The sequence below is a fragment of the Phodopus roborovskii genome, unplaced genomic scaffold (assembly GCF_943737965.1).
Source record: "Phodopus roborovskii unplaced genomic scaffold, PHOROB, whole genome shotgun sequence".
Taxonomy (NCBI): Eukaryota; Metazoa; Chordata; class Mammalia; order Rodentia; family Cricetidae; genus Phodopus; species Phodopus roborovskii.
In genome coordinates this window covers 12,326,728-12,343,557 of record NW_026126434.1, presented here as the reverse complement: position 1 = coordinate 12,343,557, position 16,830 = coordinate 12,326,728, and the positions used below count along the sequence as shown (strand labels likewise).

General features: G+C 34.0%; 1 protein-coding gene across 1 annotated transcript in view; it reads right to left on the bottom strand.

The window, feature by feature from the left end:
• Ctnna3 (catenin alpha 3) overlaps nucleotides 1–16,830 on the bottom strand; it is a 1,153,843-nt gene that overhangs the window by 131,842 nt on the left and 1,005,171 nt on the right. The window contains exon 10 of the mRNA XM_051186834.1: nucleotides 12,819–13,000. Coding sequence (XP_051042791.1) covers nucleotides 12,819–13,000 — 182 coding nt within the window. The remainder of the gene's footprint in view (nucleotides 1–12,818; nucleotides 13,001–16,830) is intronic.

The following is a 16,830-nucleotide window of genomic DNA, read 5'->3' as shown; positions in this document are numbered from 1 at the left end:
AAAAATCATAGCCAATTATTTCTTGCGTTTTCTCTCTAACAACTCATATTGATTGGTTTATGCATCTCTCTGCTGGAGAGCTATGGGAAGACAAAATTCATGACAGATTAACTTTACACATTCCATGTCCCATGTGCATAGATAACCCAGTGATTACTTATCAAGTATGAGCAACGAAAGTGGTGACAGATGGGATTACATGGAGACATAATACAAATGACAGAAGCAAGGCATTTTGTTTTTAAATTTCAATACAAATGAAAAAAGGTCATATGATATGCTGAGTTTCATAAGGAAAAGGCAAATATTAAACAGAACCTGGAGACATAAACATGACTGGAGGGAGTAGGATGATTTGAGGCCAAGATCAGGGAATCACAGTGCAGAACAAAATGAATGTAACTGACAAGAGCAACCTAATCTTGCAAGGACAGAGATCAGAGATGACAAAAAGCGTGAAAGACAGCAGGAGGCATGTCAACACATAATCTCCATGGAAAACAGAAAATGAGAGGTAGAGAGCCATACAACTAGGAGATAAAAATGACTCCATGAAAACTGAAGAAAGAAACAATGAGATAAATAAAAAAATAATGTCGAGGGGAAAATATAGAAAAGAGATAGGTCATCACATAGAATTACAGGTGAACATTCTAAGAAGTTTTTAGATGTTATAAAAGTTTACTTTTAGAAGAAACTTGAATAAAAGCCAATAATTTGAAGGTACATTTTAAATTTAAAAGTAATTGACAAATACTGCACCTGAAATTAGCAATGGTAGAAGACACAGTCATTAAGAGTACTGTGAAATGATCATGCCTTCTTAAAAATAATGTGTTTTCCTCTTATCAACTGATTGCGTTATAGTATCTGTCCTTGGCTATAGAAAATGATCCAGGATTGTAAAATGAAATGTGCACCTACTTGTGCACTTTAAGAATAGTAGTCCCCTGGCATTGTAGAGTTGCTTCATTATACAGAAGAAAATGGGAGAGAAAGCAGCATGGGCAGATGTCCTGGAGACTGTCAGGGGAGGTGACATTTATGTGATGTGACTCACCTTGACATTTCTTGGTATTCCATTACAAATCTGAGAGATTGTGTTTTCACTCATGAGTTACAATTGCCTCAGGTACCCCATTACTATCTGGGCTCTTTAGCTGAGGTCAGCCAACACTCATTGTGAAACACTACTGAAACACATGGTAACCAGCTGGCAAATTGGCACCCCTGGGATGATTCAATCTGCCCTTCTAATCAGATATTTTTTAGAAGGCTGACCTTAAGGAGTATAAAGGTGTTATTTAGGGTGCATTTAAAAGCATATGAACAACACAACTCTTTGGGGACTTTTCTTTTGTTTCTTTTTAAATATAGGTTTGTTTAAAATTATATTCCTTATTTGAAAGATCCAAAGAAGAGAAAAACAGATTTCATATGCATTTAAAGCAACAACTTTCACTATCTAATTATTTTTGAATGTATCAGAAATATCTACTTATGGACCATTCAGTTCCTTGTTTGGGGCATCACACAGAATGCAAATTGGTTTTCCTTCTATCTCAATCATGTTACTGTTCTACAGACAGTTTGCAGATAGTTAGGCTCAGGGACTTCATCGCTCAAGAGTCTTAGGACATCATGGCTATATAAAAAAAAAATCATAGTAACATCTGGATATAATAGTTAACAGAATAAAAGAATGCCCTTCCAATCCTTTTGGAAAGCATAACACATAACATTCTTGGATAACTAAACAAAACTGAGGAAAAGTTATGTCATTACCATGCAAATTATTCATAGAGTGTGGTGGCATGCATAAAAAACATTATTTGACATCTTTAAGCTGCAATACTTCAGAGACCTTTAAATAACCTCGTGATTATCCACATGCATTCAGGAAGCCAAGTCAATCATCAGGAAATTGATATCTATTAACAGCTAGTTTATTAAATTTAAAAAATCATCATAACATAAGCAGTGCCTGTTTTATGGATATTGATCCTCAACTTATGAAAATACAATTAAACATTTTAATATTTAAATATCATAATAAGAACATTTCTACAACCCTAATAATTCCTAATGGGCTTCCTGATTCATTAGGTCAAGGAACATAAACATCTAATTTCACTCTTCCTCCACGACTCTGCTAACCTACAGATGTCATGATTTAAATCTGATTTGGTACACACAACCTCCTTTTTTGAGTGCTTACTCCTGGTTGTGATTAGTGCCTAGGGAAGTTATTAGAACTCTGTAACCTGTCCAGTAAAAGTAGATCCCAAGGGCAGTCTTTAAAAAGTTCCTCAAAACCAAGGTTACAATCAATATTCACCTCATCTTGATCTTTTATTAGATAATCATCCAACCTCATGCCCTCACTTCTATGGTCTGAGCATTGTTTTAGCCTCCTTACTATTGTGGGAATTAAACTCAGGTCTTAAGGCTTGGCAGAAACCATCTTTAGCCACTGAGCTATCATTTCTGCATTCTTATTTTTAGTTACTTTTTATTTGTAATTTATAATTTATTTTTAGTACTGTCATGTGGATTTTCATCAATTAATTGCAGAATGCAATCATAATCCATTACTTTGTCTACTTGTGGAACTACTAATAATGGGGGCATGGGCTGTCTGTAACACTTTGACTGGCTCTCGGGAACCTATTCCTCATGCTAGAATGCCTTGCCCAACCTTAATACAAGATGGGGAGGGAGGCAGAGGGGAGGTGCTTAGTCTTATTGCAGCTTTATAAGCCATGCTTTGTTGATAACTATAGGAGGCCTGCCCCTTTCTGAACAGAAACAGAGGGGTAGTGGGTTGAGAAGGGGGAGGGCAGAGGGAAGATGAAGAAAGGCATGGGAAGAGTGGAGGGAGAGGAAAGTGTGGTCAGGATATTAAATAAATAAATAAAATTGTATCAAGGAATCTATTTTTCATAGGGAGAGCTATAGAGTGCATTTAGTTGTTAGCTATTACACTCTATTGAACAGCATTTCATGAAAATGAAAAAAAATAGCATATATATTTAAAATATCTTTACCTAGTATATGTTGCCAATTAATATCTTTATAGGACACTGTATGTGTCAAATGAAAAGACTACTTAGTGCTAGATATCACATTATTAACTATGGCTTCTACCCTCACATGTATAATAATAAATAGTGAAAATAGCTATGATAAAATTTTGATGTGCATGAAAGTGTGTGTGTGTGTGTGTGTGTGTGTGTGTGTGTGTATGTGTGTACTTGCACATGCTAAATTTAACTGCAGAGAAAACATTTCATCCAAGAAAATTCTCTTAAAAAATGGACATATGAAATGCTGCATTCATTTCAAAATAAATATAGGCTTATTACAGACCATGTGAAGCAAAATTTAGTTGTTTCTGAATTCAATTTAAGTTGGAAAGATTTTAAAATCTAAAATTCACCTTATAGCTCTCCCTTTATTGCAATGTGGACACACAATATGCCTCTTTGCAGATGCCTTTTGCAATGACACCTATAGACTGTGAGAATGCTTCCGTGTTTAGCTTTTGCAAAACTAGAAATGGGTGTATTTTCCAATGTGTTCTCACTCAGTGTACTTGTGAATTCTCTTATCACACCCTAGCTTTTTTCACAACATCCTCAAAGTTACTGATGTATCAGAGTGCCCTCAAACTAGATTAAAAATATTTCAGTAATACATTGCTTTTTGTAAAGGCTGTCCACTCAGACAGTGTGAATCTAGAGTCTATACTTGTCCTTCTCATATGACATGCCCTTTCTTCTGCTTCCCAATACATTTTCCTTAGTTAAGTCAGAAAAACTTATCAAGAATCTTTATGTATGCTTTCTAGAAGCTCTTGTTATTATGCAAACTTTTTACTACCCAGAATTTTAGCTGAAGGTAACACACCACTCTTTTCAGAGTAAGTATAGAGGCAATCTGTTAATTCTGTTCTTGATAATTGCAGTTAGACTAAAAAAAAAAATAGTTAAAATGGTCAAAATAGTGAAAACAAACCTATGTAGATTCATAATTAATTGCCTGTCTTTCACATTTTTAGGTTTTTCTCTATTAGAGCTGCCACTACAGAATACTGCAACCAATCAATATGCACAGCTATGGATCCCATTCCCAACAGATATAGACATAAAACACTCCCTCACTTACAATTCAGGGAACATTGCAGAAGAGAGGTCTGAAAGAATGTAAGAGCCAGAGGATACATTATATGTACCCTATGGGTTATATTAGGGAGTTTTATGTGGGAAGATTTGGAGGGAAAAAAAAAGAGATATTGTAATTAAAATACAGTCTCAAAATAAACCCCCCCCCCAAAAAAAAGGGTTTTAAAAAAGGTCATAGTGCCATTTTGACATAAGTGGCCTTCTGTCTGTGTTCCACATATCAGTGCTAACCACCAAATGGAAACTTTTATGCATTGTTTCTTAAAGCTATCCTGCTTACTGATGAATTTTAAAAGTCATTTTTTAGAATGACCTTCCCTTTAATCTTCCATTATTTCTAGAAGAACAAATTGCTGTATGCTTCTGCCTTTTTGTCTTTTTTTAAATTATTATATAGGTTTAATATTTCAAAAAGATTATACTAAATGTATATTATGAATTTTCACATAGGAACATAACTTACAGTGAGATTGTATTTTAAATTTTATTTTCATAATTTATTTTCTATTTCTTCATTTTTTAAACTTCTTTCTCAGTTTTATTCATTGGTGATGCTAATGTATTGTTTGTAATCTATTATTATAAAGATTCTTTGGAAATTTTTAAAAAATGTATTTCTATGTAACAAAGCACAGATGAAGGTATTTTAAAAATTGATCCTCAATCTAAGAATCATAGTGAATTGTGACTCTTACTTCCTGTCTAGTATAGTCTGTCCCTTAAAATGTCCTTTGTTTTACACTTTTTTTTTCCTACAAGATATGCAAAAATAACAAAAGATTTTCTTTCTGACTTCTTTAGTCCTTTCTTCTTCCATTTTAATTAATTTTTCCTGGCTAGAATGTCTAATAATGCAGTTTGAAAACTATTAGTTTCATAGCCCAAAAACTCAAGCTGTACATCTTTACTGGACTAAGACCCCATGGGGGCTAAAGCAGGCTCCCTACATGCTCCTTTGAGCTGGTCCATGGGAAGGGTAATGGTAACTTGGTCCCCAAGTAGTAGAATGGTACAGAATAATAGAGACGGTGGCCTAGTTAGTAGGTCTCTGTATGAGCATTAAAGGTGGTCATCTGCTTCTGATTCTTGCTCAAGTTGTCTGGTTTTGATTTGGTGAGATATGAGCAACATCAGAGGTGGCAAGTTTCTGCTACCCAGACTATGATGGTCCATTCCCATCACTGTAATCCCTTGAAACTGTTGGCATCATTGGATCAATTTCCTTAAGAAGTCAATGACATGCATGTGGTCACAGTCACAAAAAGTAACTAATACTTTGATTATGTATCTTCTTAGTACCATAAGGGTGTGGAAATTACAAACTTGAATTTTTAAATTAAAAGGGAACTTAACGAACAAGTGAAATGAGACTAAAAACATTAAACTTTGCTTAACCTCACAATATTTGGATAATTTTTGTGTGTTTTTAAAAATTATTTGTTACTTTACTGGCTGTTTTGCTTTTATAATTTCTATGTTTTTTATAATAATTTTATATGTTTGGCTAATATATACCAAATATATTGAATGTATATAAATCTATTATGTACCTGTCCTTTGGGAGGGGAGGGTGGTCAGGGTACATGTGATGGGGGAGAGAGGGTAAGAGAGAAGGAGGGAGGGATGGAGAGGGAACTGGGATGACATGTAAAATAAAAATAAAATAAATTAAAAAAAGAAAAAGAAAAAATCTGTATATAAGTCAAAGATAAGTATTTTATACAACTTAAATTTATGAGGCTATCTAGATGGGAAGTATGTGTTGATACTTAACTAGATAATCCAAAATAGAAGCTACTTCAAAAATAGTAGACCAGGATCTTACAATATAAAGAGGATGGTTGAGTCAATTCACCCAGACACTATATGAACTTGATGCTCAGCCTAATCACTAAAGTCAATTCTAGAATAAATAGCCCAATAAATTTATGGAGATGCATGATCATGTTTCTTGTCATCGTTATCATCATCATGTTCATTACTGGAGATTTCCTCTCACCACTGTTTATGTTGTCTTTCTATCTCATTGATGACCTTAGCTCTTCATACTTTTTTCACAATCTCATATCCTTACTCATTCATTTTTTCCTTGAAACATAAAATATATTCATTAAAGCATTCAGATATCTCAAAAAAAATTCTGTCTTGTCTACTTTTCTTCTTGTAAGTCACTGGTTTGGGTCTCTTGAAAGCATACATCATTCTTCAGTACATGTCCTTTAGAAAGTCATGTCCATCTTGACACTTTGAAATGATTCAGACAAAAGACAATACTAGCAATCATGGTTTTAACTGGAGAATTTAAGTGAAACCCTTCACTAGTTACTCCATGAAATATTCCCTGCATTCTTCTTTGCATGTTGTACTTACTTTGGGATCATTGAAATGCTCTTTTATTATGGAATTATGTCCATTTATCAATATCTTCACATCTGATTGCCACCACACATGATATGCATGCTTCTGATTGGACTATTTTGGTGGTATGGGCAGGAAGAGCAATAGTTTAGGGTCACCCTCATTTACACAGTGAGTTCAAGGACACCCTTGAGTGCATAATGAATTCAGGGCTAGTTTGAATTCATGAACCTTTGTCACAAAATAACTGATCAAAAGCACAACTTATGTTTCTGAAGGATGTTTTCATCTGTTATCACCCCACAGTTATAGGTCACATAAATAGATATAGCCACTCTGAATATTCACTCTGATCCCTGGTGAGAGAAATTAAAGCTTTTCATTACCAAATATCTGCCTGATATTTCACTGCAACTCAGTTAAGGCTTCTTTCCATTGAAAGCTATTTTCCATATAATTGTATAGACACATTAGAGTAGATGCAAATCTAATTCAGCTCTCTGCTCTAAGTGTATGTTCTCATGTGTGTTTCCTGCCTAAGTTAATTATATCAATATTATAGAAAGCCTTTCAGAATCAACCTACAGACTAAATAAGAATGCTTCAGATATACTTATTAGGAGAATGTAAACATCACACAACAATATCATAATAGCATAATTTAATCCAAAGAAGATACAGAACAGGGGTTGATGAGAAATAAGATAGGGCAAAGCAGATGTTATATTCTACACAATGGGGAACTGAGTTATAATGGAGATATGTACAAGAAATGAATTACTTATAAAAATAGCACCATCATGGGCTTCAAATAGAAACAATGAAGCAAACACTCATACTGAACTATCACAAATTAAAATGTAGGACAGGCAGAATTGGAGACAGAAAGACACAAAAGAGCAGATTATCTGACACATGGAAGTATTCATAAAGATAAGAAAAGACACAATTTAGTCATCTGCCTTTGTATTAAGAGGTGATTCTTGCCTTGAGTTAGTATTCCAGTTTTTACCTTGTGTTGTCTCACAAACATGTACATTCACAAAATGTTATTATGTGTATGACACAATTTATAAAAAACTCTTCAGTAAGATTGTTCTGCTCATGTTCCCCAAGTATGGGTAAGAGTCTTGATATGAAAATAGATGCTTAGTTTTATATATGGAAAATGTTGATTTATCTCCAAACAATATTCTATTATTATTCTTCAAAACTTTAATTGTATTTGTGCTGGGATCATCTTTGTTTTTATGTCATTTCAACCTCTTTCCCTCTCATCTGATACTTCATTATCATTATCTCACAGACATTATATCCAATTTATCCAATTGCACAATGCAATTTCGTTAAGTGTCTTATTTGTCTTTGTTTTAATGAGGCTTTTAAATTTTTTCTTTGATACTGTTCCTCTTTGAATTCTTAATAACATGTTACTAATTTTGTTTACCTTCTAACCACTTCCCCTAATTTTTACTAAATCATTTTAGCCTTCACCCCACCACCTCTTTTTGGCTCATGTCTCTTTATTTTGATTTTTAATATATGTTTACAAAATGTACATTAACATCTATTGTGATCAATAGATTTATCCCCTAACAGATAGATTCTAAGTTTTTATGTTTTATGCATCGGTTTTATTTTTAATTTTGTGTTTGTTTCATAGAGGAATGGGAAATCTGATGAGCTGAATTCTTACCTGCAATAACAAATTTCATTCTCCTGGCATGTTGAGAGCAAGAATTTTCCTATTCTTGGGTAGGGTGTCAAAGATAAGGCCATTCTATTCCCTCAATATAATGACTTCTCATTTTCTAATGACTGATATTTTGGGCAGTGGTTAGAATATGTTTGGTATGTGTTATAACTCTGTCATTTCTTTGGGGTTAGAAGAATTTCCCAAATAGGGGAGCATTGCTGTTTTCCTGTCTACATTTCCTGTTCACTCAAAAGTCAAGTGCACTGAAGTTCTCAGTTTCAAGCCCCTTGATTTTATGTTTCTAATCATCAATGCTATGAAGCATCATTGTACAGACCTTTGCTTAGCATTGCAGCATTCATTCTGTTTGGGCCTTTTTTCTTCTGTGCTTTGTCTGGGGTCATTTCCTCAATACTTTCCCCATGGAGTCTTTTCAGCACCTCACATGTTGGTGTCAAAGGACGAGCAACAAAATTACTGAAATCTAATGAATAGACTGGTGGTGGTTTGAATGAAAATAGCCCCCATAGGCTTACAGACTTGAATGCTTGGTCACCAGAGAGTAGCCTTATTGGAGGAAGTGTGTCAGTGAAGGTGGACTTTGAGATTTCTTAAACCAATTCTGAGACCAGAGTCTCTTTCATACTATTGCCTAAAAATCCAGATATAGAACTCTTAGCTATGTCTCTATGACCGTGTCTACCTGCATGCCACCATGCTTCCTGCCATGATGACAATGAAATAAACCTCTGAAATTTTAAGTCAGCCCCAAATCCATGTTTTCTTTTATAATTGTTTCCATGATCATGGTATATCTTCATAGGAATAGTACACTGACTAAAACAATATCATACAAGATTCATTATAAATGTATTCTCTTTTGTACATCTTATAAAGGTAAAATTCTAGCTGTCTAAAAGTTATTTTGTATGACAGGAAGCTAATGCCCTCTTAATTTGGGGAAAGTTTGTGTGAAATAACTGAAATTTAGTTAAGTTCCACTAGCTTAGGGGCCAACCCAAATGAAATTAGAAACTGTTTTTCATAAAATGATTCCATATTTATCATATGTCACCAAAAATTTTTAGAAAGCTTAAAGTATGATTAAATCATCCATGATGAAATTTCACAATATATTACCACTTAATACTGTGGAATAGTATTGGTTCCTATAGAGAATCTATATCTATATCTATATCTATCTATCTATCTATCTATATATATATATATATATATATGTCTATGCTGTATATATATGTGTGTTTTCAATGTCTGGGGGAAATGGTGATAAAGGGAGAAAGAGAAACATATAAATGGTAAAAGTTGTAGGAAGAAAGACAGACACTGATGTCAAGAGATTGCTAGAATATCTACCTGTAGAAACTGAAGCATGAAACAAAACTCAATTATTATATGCATGAATAGGAATGAAAGGGTGTTATCAAGCTACAGGCTTACAACTAGGAAAAAACCTGTCAAGAGTTTAAATGGGAAAAATAACTAAAAGACATTCATAATGAAATGCTATGTATAAGTTTTATTTTCTCACTTTCCAATGAGGTTTGGAGTGGCATCTTCACTCTAGTTTAGCTTTGAAAAGTGGATATTTTTTCAATTGAACACAAAATGAAGACAAAGTCTGTTTAAAGAGTAATTTTTGTAGTAAACAAGATAAAGCATGAACAGAAAGAGTAGCCACTGATATTGTTTCGTAAAATAGTGATCAGAGTGCTTTTCGGTTACATTGAATATTTTACATTCCATTAACATCCTTTTAAAGAATTGACTTTATTGTTGGTGTATTCTTCTTTGTCCAGCAGCTCATCCTATTTTTACATAGATGGCACTGGGAGAGTGACTATATGGTTACTGTTTCACACAGTATGTTCACTGCTCTTTGTTTCAAGAAGGGAGTCACTGTCTTTAGCTGGCTACTCACTGCTCAATCCACAAGACTCCAACAGATCACTCTAACCCAACAGAGAAATAAAACATAATGAGCAGACATAAATGTGAGAGAGAAACTTATGGGGAGAAGGGGGATGTAAATGGTGATGGTGATCAGCACACACAGTGTATGCAAAATTGTCTAAGACAAAAGTCAATAAAACATTAAATAGAAACAAAATCAACCAATAATAACTGTTGAATTAATTTTTAAAAGTCATATTTCAGATTATTCCTTGCAAATACATTTCCTGAGGTGAACTATACATATTAATACAGGGCTCATAGATTACAAAGGTTCAGCATATAGTACATTCTAAATTAAGGCATCTACTGAAGGGTTCTTTTCCTACTACACTTTTTGTTGACTTTTTGAAAGGTTTTGAACTGTACAATTCTCACTTTTGTGTTAAATATCTTCAAATATTTACTAAATAAATCACTTAAAAGTAGTGATTTTATGCCATCTTTGTCATTTATATAAAAAGTATAAGACATGGTAGGTAGTGTTTGTTACAATGTTTACCATGTTACATTTTGTATTGTTTATGACTATCTGTTAAAATGGAATTTTTAGTTCATTCAATGTTCTACTTCTTGTGTTTAACACTGGAAAACTTGTTCTCAGTCTTACCACTGAAAAACAATGGGTGTTACAAATTAATTATGATTTAAAAATAAATTTATTCATTATTCTATCATAAAATTGTTTTACATGCAGTGCATTGTAATATAAAAATTTCATACATGTAACATATCTGTCACAGGGTAGTTTTCTGTTATTTGACTTTAAGTAGCTAAATGAAGACTACATAAGTTTTATTTCAGTTTTGTATTTTTTTTACAAACCGGTAAGAGAAGCATTGCCCATCTTACTGCTCTTTGGTTAATTATAAGAGGACATTTATAACCTGCTTTACAATATTCTGTTTCCCTTAATGACCTCCATTTCCTTAAATAATGGGTGGAGGTAGCTAGGCAACTGTAAGAGATTTTTTTTTAAAGATTTTGCCTTTATTGAAGAATTTACCACATACTAGAAAATTCCTTCCCAGGAGAAATATTCTGGAATCAGGATAAGGGTCTCCTCACTGTATGTATTTAGTTTCCATATGTAGAATTTTCATAGTTCACCTTTCAATCCAGATTTAGCAGCTAGGCAAATTTGGCCCGAGAAAACCCAAAACTCAGAGATAGAATTGTTGCCATAGGCTACATAGAGTCACACTGACAAGAGGCCCCTCACTATATAGGTTTTAGTTCATAGAGAACTAAGGGAAATTTTCATGCAGGCATACTCAGAACAGCACAGAGACTAAATCTTTATCGAAGTGCTCCCAAAATAGGTCAATACCAATGAGTGGATTCCCTCACTGGGAACATATGCCTAAAGCAATCCTACACAAAGGTTTCTTGGGCAAGTGAATCAGAGGTCCTTGACATTTGGGCTCAATAACCACTCACTGCCTGTTCACATTTGGCCATCTTTTCCTCAAGAACTTCCACAGTTGCCTTTTCCTCCTCATTTTTTCAGTCTGATCCTCTTCTTGTGAACCCTTTCTTTCTGTGTGGTAGCCATTGTAAGCTGGGTCTCCAAAATTTCTTAATATCAAACTAGATTATTTCTCATAGTTTTAATTCCCCCAGGTGGTGGTGGCACATACCTTTAATCCCAGCACTCAGGAAGCAGAGGCAGGCAGATCTCTGTAAGTTCAAGACCAGCCTGGTCTATAAGATCTAGTTCCAGGGCAGCTTCCAAAACCACAGAAAAATCCTGTCTCAAAAAAACAAACAAACAAAAAAGAAACAACAAAACAAAGAAACAAACAAATCCCAATACCACACCAAACTGGGGCCAATAAATGAGGATAAAGAACAAGTATTTGGTACCAGAAAATAGAGAAAACAAGGCTCTGAAGCCTGTTTATAAAAAGTTAGTGACAAAAGTCAGTGTTCAACTCATTGGGGGAATTCTCATTTTCAATTGAGTATATGACAGCTACAGGATCTAAGCCCCTGTGTGGCACGCAGAGATGGGCCCTGAAGTCCATTCAGTTTTCAGAATACATTTACGGGATCCCACTACTATAGTGACTATAGTAGTATAGGGAAAATTTGACTGTGCTACCACAAAGTTTCTAAAAAATTTTTAGACATTTATATTGCTTCTGATATATATATATATATATATATATATATATATATATATATATATATATAGAGAGAGAGAGAGAGAGAGAGAGAAAGCAATCATTATGCACTTGTGTTTTAAATATACTTATTTACATTTCAAGGATGCCTCAAGCCACAAGTCCTGATGATATCACAATAGGTATCAACCCCTCACAAGGCTTCAGAGAGAACATGCTCTAGTTATCAATCAATTTCTATGGAGAGATAGTTGTTATCATGAAGCAATGTATTGCCTGCTGCAGAATGTGAAGGTAAGAGAGTACAAGGTAATTATTTCATAAGATGGTGCTATATTTACCACAATTCTAGGATTGTAAATCTATATTTCTAATTCTATATTTACATTTCCCTTTCTACTTAGCAAAAGTTGGAATTTTCAGCAATGTGACAAACATGCAGCCATGACCAGTCTTCATCACACCTCATTTCCCACAAATTACCGTGTGAAGTCTGTCATCTCCATCATGATCATGCACATCTTCTTGGCAAGAACAATGATGTCATTGCTTGTGTCATCCCAGATCTCAATCTCAGCATCCAGCCTGCTCTTCACCTTCTTGAAATCGGCTACTTGCTCAGCAATCTTTTCCTTTTCTGCCTCAGGCAGTTGAGTCATCTTAGCCTGAAATGTGATGGTTCAATTTAAAATCATTCCTCTACAAATGTAGCATCTTAGGAATAAGCAGTCACTACGGTACAGTTATACAAATAGTTCATTTAAAAATCACGATACCTAGAGTTAAAATCATCCAATCTAAGGTTTCCTATTTGATTCAAAAGGGAAAAGCTACATAATTTTAAATATTTGGTCTCAAACTATACAGTTACATTTGATGTTACAAAGGTAGACATTGGTTCTGATGTTTTAACTCTCCTCTATAAAATAGCCTGCTACTACTTTTATAATATACCCAAATTTTAAATTGAATCTGAAACATCACATTTGTTAAAAATGTATATTCCTCAAATACATTACTTAATTATATTAATAGAACACTTGAAAAGATAAAATTAAATAAAATTTACTTGGAATTACACTATGTCTACTTATCTATGTGTGAATACACACACATACACATATATACTTCATTCAGCACTGTATATACATATATATATATATATATATTCATAAACAATTACACAATATGCTCATATAAGCTTATAGATAATATGTATATTTAGCACAAGCAAAATCATCAGATCCATATTAGCATATATACTGTTCCCATGGAAGAATAATAGTGAAGGGCAGGAGTTATGAAGGGCACCCTCCCTTATTAGCATAAAAGGACTAGAGGTGCTGTTCAAGCAGCAAACATTATCTGCTTTGGCATGATAGCACTCTGTGGATATGTTACATTCTTAACAGCATGCAAATTGCATCTTCCCATTGCATCTGAAATAAGGCTTTGGTAGGAAACCATGCAAATTCTAACACCACCAAATTCTAAATCTCAGCGAATGGAAACTGTCAGTTTTGTCAAATAGAAGAAAAAAAAAAGAATCCTGAAATGAAATTGATTTGATATTTTAAAGACCATAAAGTTTTATGAAGCTGTCTTTGCTATTATATTGTCAAACAGCCAGGTCCAAATCTAATCCCAACAACACACACACACACACACACACACACACACACTCAAGTCACATACACTCATTCAAACACACATACTCAGACACAAACATATACACCCAGATAAACGCACACACAAACACAATCCCATACAAATACACACTCACATATATCATATATAGACACAAGCATGTACACAGAGAGAGACATAAACACACAAATATATGTCTGTGGACATATTCTCACATACACACATACACACACGTACACACACACACACACACACACATTAACACACACTAGAATGTCAGATACTTTCTAATAGGTATATATACGTGGAAAGGGGAGTGTCTTGTAAAGGACAAAATATGAGTATTGGAGTTTCTTATTAGACTGTTTACATAAAAAATATGATCAGTATTTCTGGATTCTAGTGAATGAGTATATCTACATGGGAAAGCAATATCAGAAAACTGTGATTTTCTGAATATTAGGTTCAAAAATAGTAAAAAACATTCCTCACTGGATCAGTAGTATATACTAACAAAAAAGCTTAGCTAAATTAAATAAAGAAATTAGGTTGGGTGTGGTTATGCGTACCTTTAATCCCAGCACTCAAGAGGCAGAGACAGAATGATTTCTAGTAGTTTGAGGCCAGCCCGGTCTACATAGAGAGTTCTTATCCAGCCAGGGATACATATGGAAGCCACATCTTTAAAAAATTTAGAATAATGGTAAGTTGAAAATACAAACAAAAATATAAATCAAAGAACAATATGTATTAACTTTCATTTATCATTAGCTTATTACTAACCTAACCTAGGACCTCAACCTGTTGTGCTTAAGACTCATGGAATTAGGATGCCTTGCCTGATATCTGCCATAGCAAATACAACAGAGAGTAAGGCTTTCTGGTGTGGTTCCCTTAAACTCTCTTAGCATAAGCCTCACAGGTTTAAGAATTCAAAAAATGACATATTTCTTTCTTATTCAAAAGAAAACTTACCAATGTATATTCATATTCCCAGCACATTTTCATTTTTCCATTTAATTTCTTCTGAAGACTACAGTTAAGCTTCCTGAGGTTAGGATTTTTTTCTAAAGATTTTATTTGTAATTATGCACATGTGTTTGTGTATGTGGAGGGTGTGAATGCAGAGGGTGCAGGGGTGTGTTTGCGTGTGGATGTGTATGAGCACATAGGTCACAGTGTGGTGAGGAACAGAGGTGAAAATCCCTATGGAGCTGTTGTGACAGAGAGTTTGGTACTAAACTCAGAAATTCCTCAGGAATAGTGCCTGTCCTTAGTAACCAAGCCATCTCTCCAGCCCAGAGGCTAGATTTTTAATTATTGAGCTATACAATTTATCTTTCTTACCAATTGAAAGTAGTGGTTTTTTTTCTTTACTTTCTCTCTTAGGAGATGTGTCCTGTTCAGAGTGTTAAAAACCAAGCAGCTCTTACTTCTGGTGGCTTAGGGCAAGGGACATAAATGAAGATACAGCTCACTAATACCAGAATCAAATGTAATACACAAGCATGTTAAGTAAATTGTAAGCTGTCAACTCGTTAAGCGAGCTGGGAAACAGAAATGGGTTTTTCCATCTTGAATACTGGTCATTATTTTGCTCCTCTCATAAAATGTTTATACATTCAAGTACTAACAACTGTGAAATAGATTCAACAGAGGCATCTTTGGACATACTATATGTGAGAAATAGTGAGTCTGTGGTACTGGATGTGCTGGATATATCATATTATTATTATTATTATTATTATTATTATTATTATTATTATTATTATATGGTAGCTTAAAACAAACTAGAGTCATTTGGGAAGAAGGACTCACAACTGAGAAAACATCTCCATCAGATTGACTTGTAGGAAAATCTATGAAGCATTTTCTTGATTAATGATTAATTTGGGTGTACTCAGTACTCTGGGAACATTGTAGATGGTCCTGACTTGTATGAGAAAGGAGACTGAGGAAATTGTTAGGAGCAAGCCATGAAAGCAGCACCCCTGTGTCAACTATGCTTCAGTATTTGCCTCTAGGTTGTGACCCTGCTTGAACTTTTACCCTGACTTCCATCAGTAATAAACTATTAACAGTAAATATATGATAAAATAAACCTGTTCCTCCCCAAGTAACTTTTAGCCTTTATGTTTTAATCATAGTTGTAGTAATGTTAAGATACTGATAACCAGAGTAACCCATAATGCTAATGGAAATTTAGGGAATATTGGGAAAGTTATTCACTAATGAATGACACAATAAAATATTACGGTGATAATATGGTCAAGAGTATTCCAAGATCTATTGCTAGGAATGACACTGATCTCCTCTATGATCTCTAAGAAGTCCTTAATTCAGTTTTATAAGTTTACCCTAAACAAAATTACAAAAATTACAACTTTTACCCTTCTTTTAAGGGAGCCCAGTGGCAATGGAAACCGTCACAAATAGCATACTCATACGTTGCATCCCATATACTCTCAACTGACATAGTAAGTTACAATCAAACAACTTTCAGATCTGACGAGAGAACAGTCAATAGTTGTGCAAGAGTTTGTAAAATTGAAAGTTCTAGAAGATTCTAGTTATACTTTGCACAGGACAGCAACAATAATGAAACATTAATTTTCTGTCTGACACCTTTACTGAAGAGTTTAAGTTGATCTATGAATAATTTATTAAATTCCATCAATCAATTACAATCACTGGGAAAATTTAAAAGTAAAACCCAAGAGAATACTTTATGTTGAGGATTCCAGCTTAAAAAAAATGCTTTTTGAATTATTTTGTACAAGGTATGAAAAGGAATAAGAATGAAGTTTAAAAAAGTAGGTCAAGTAGAAACTTTGCAATATATAATCAG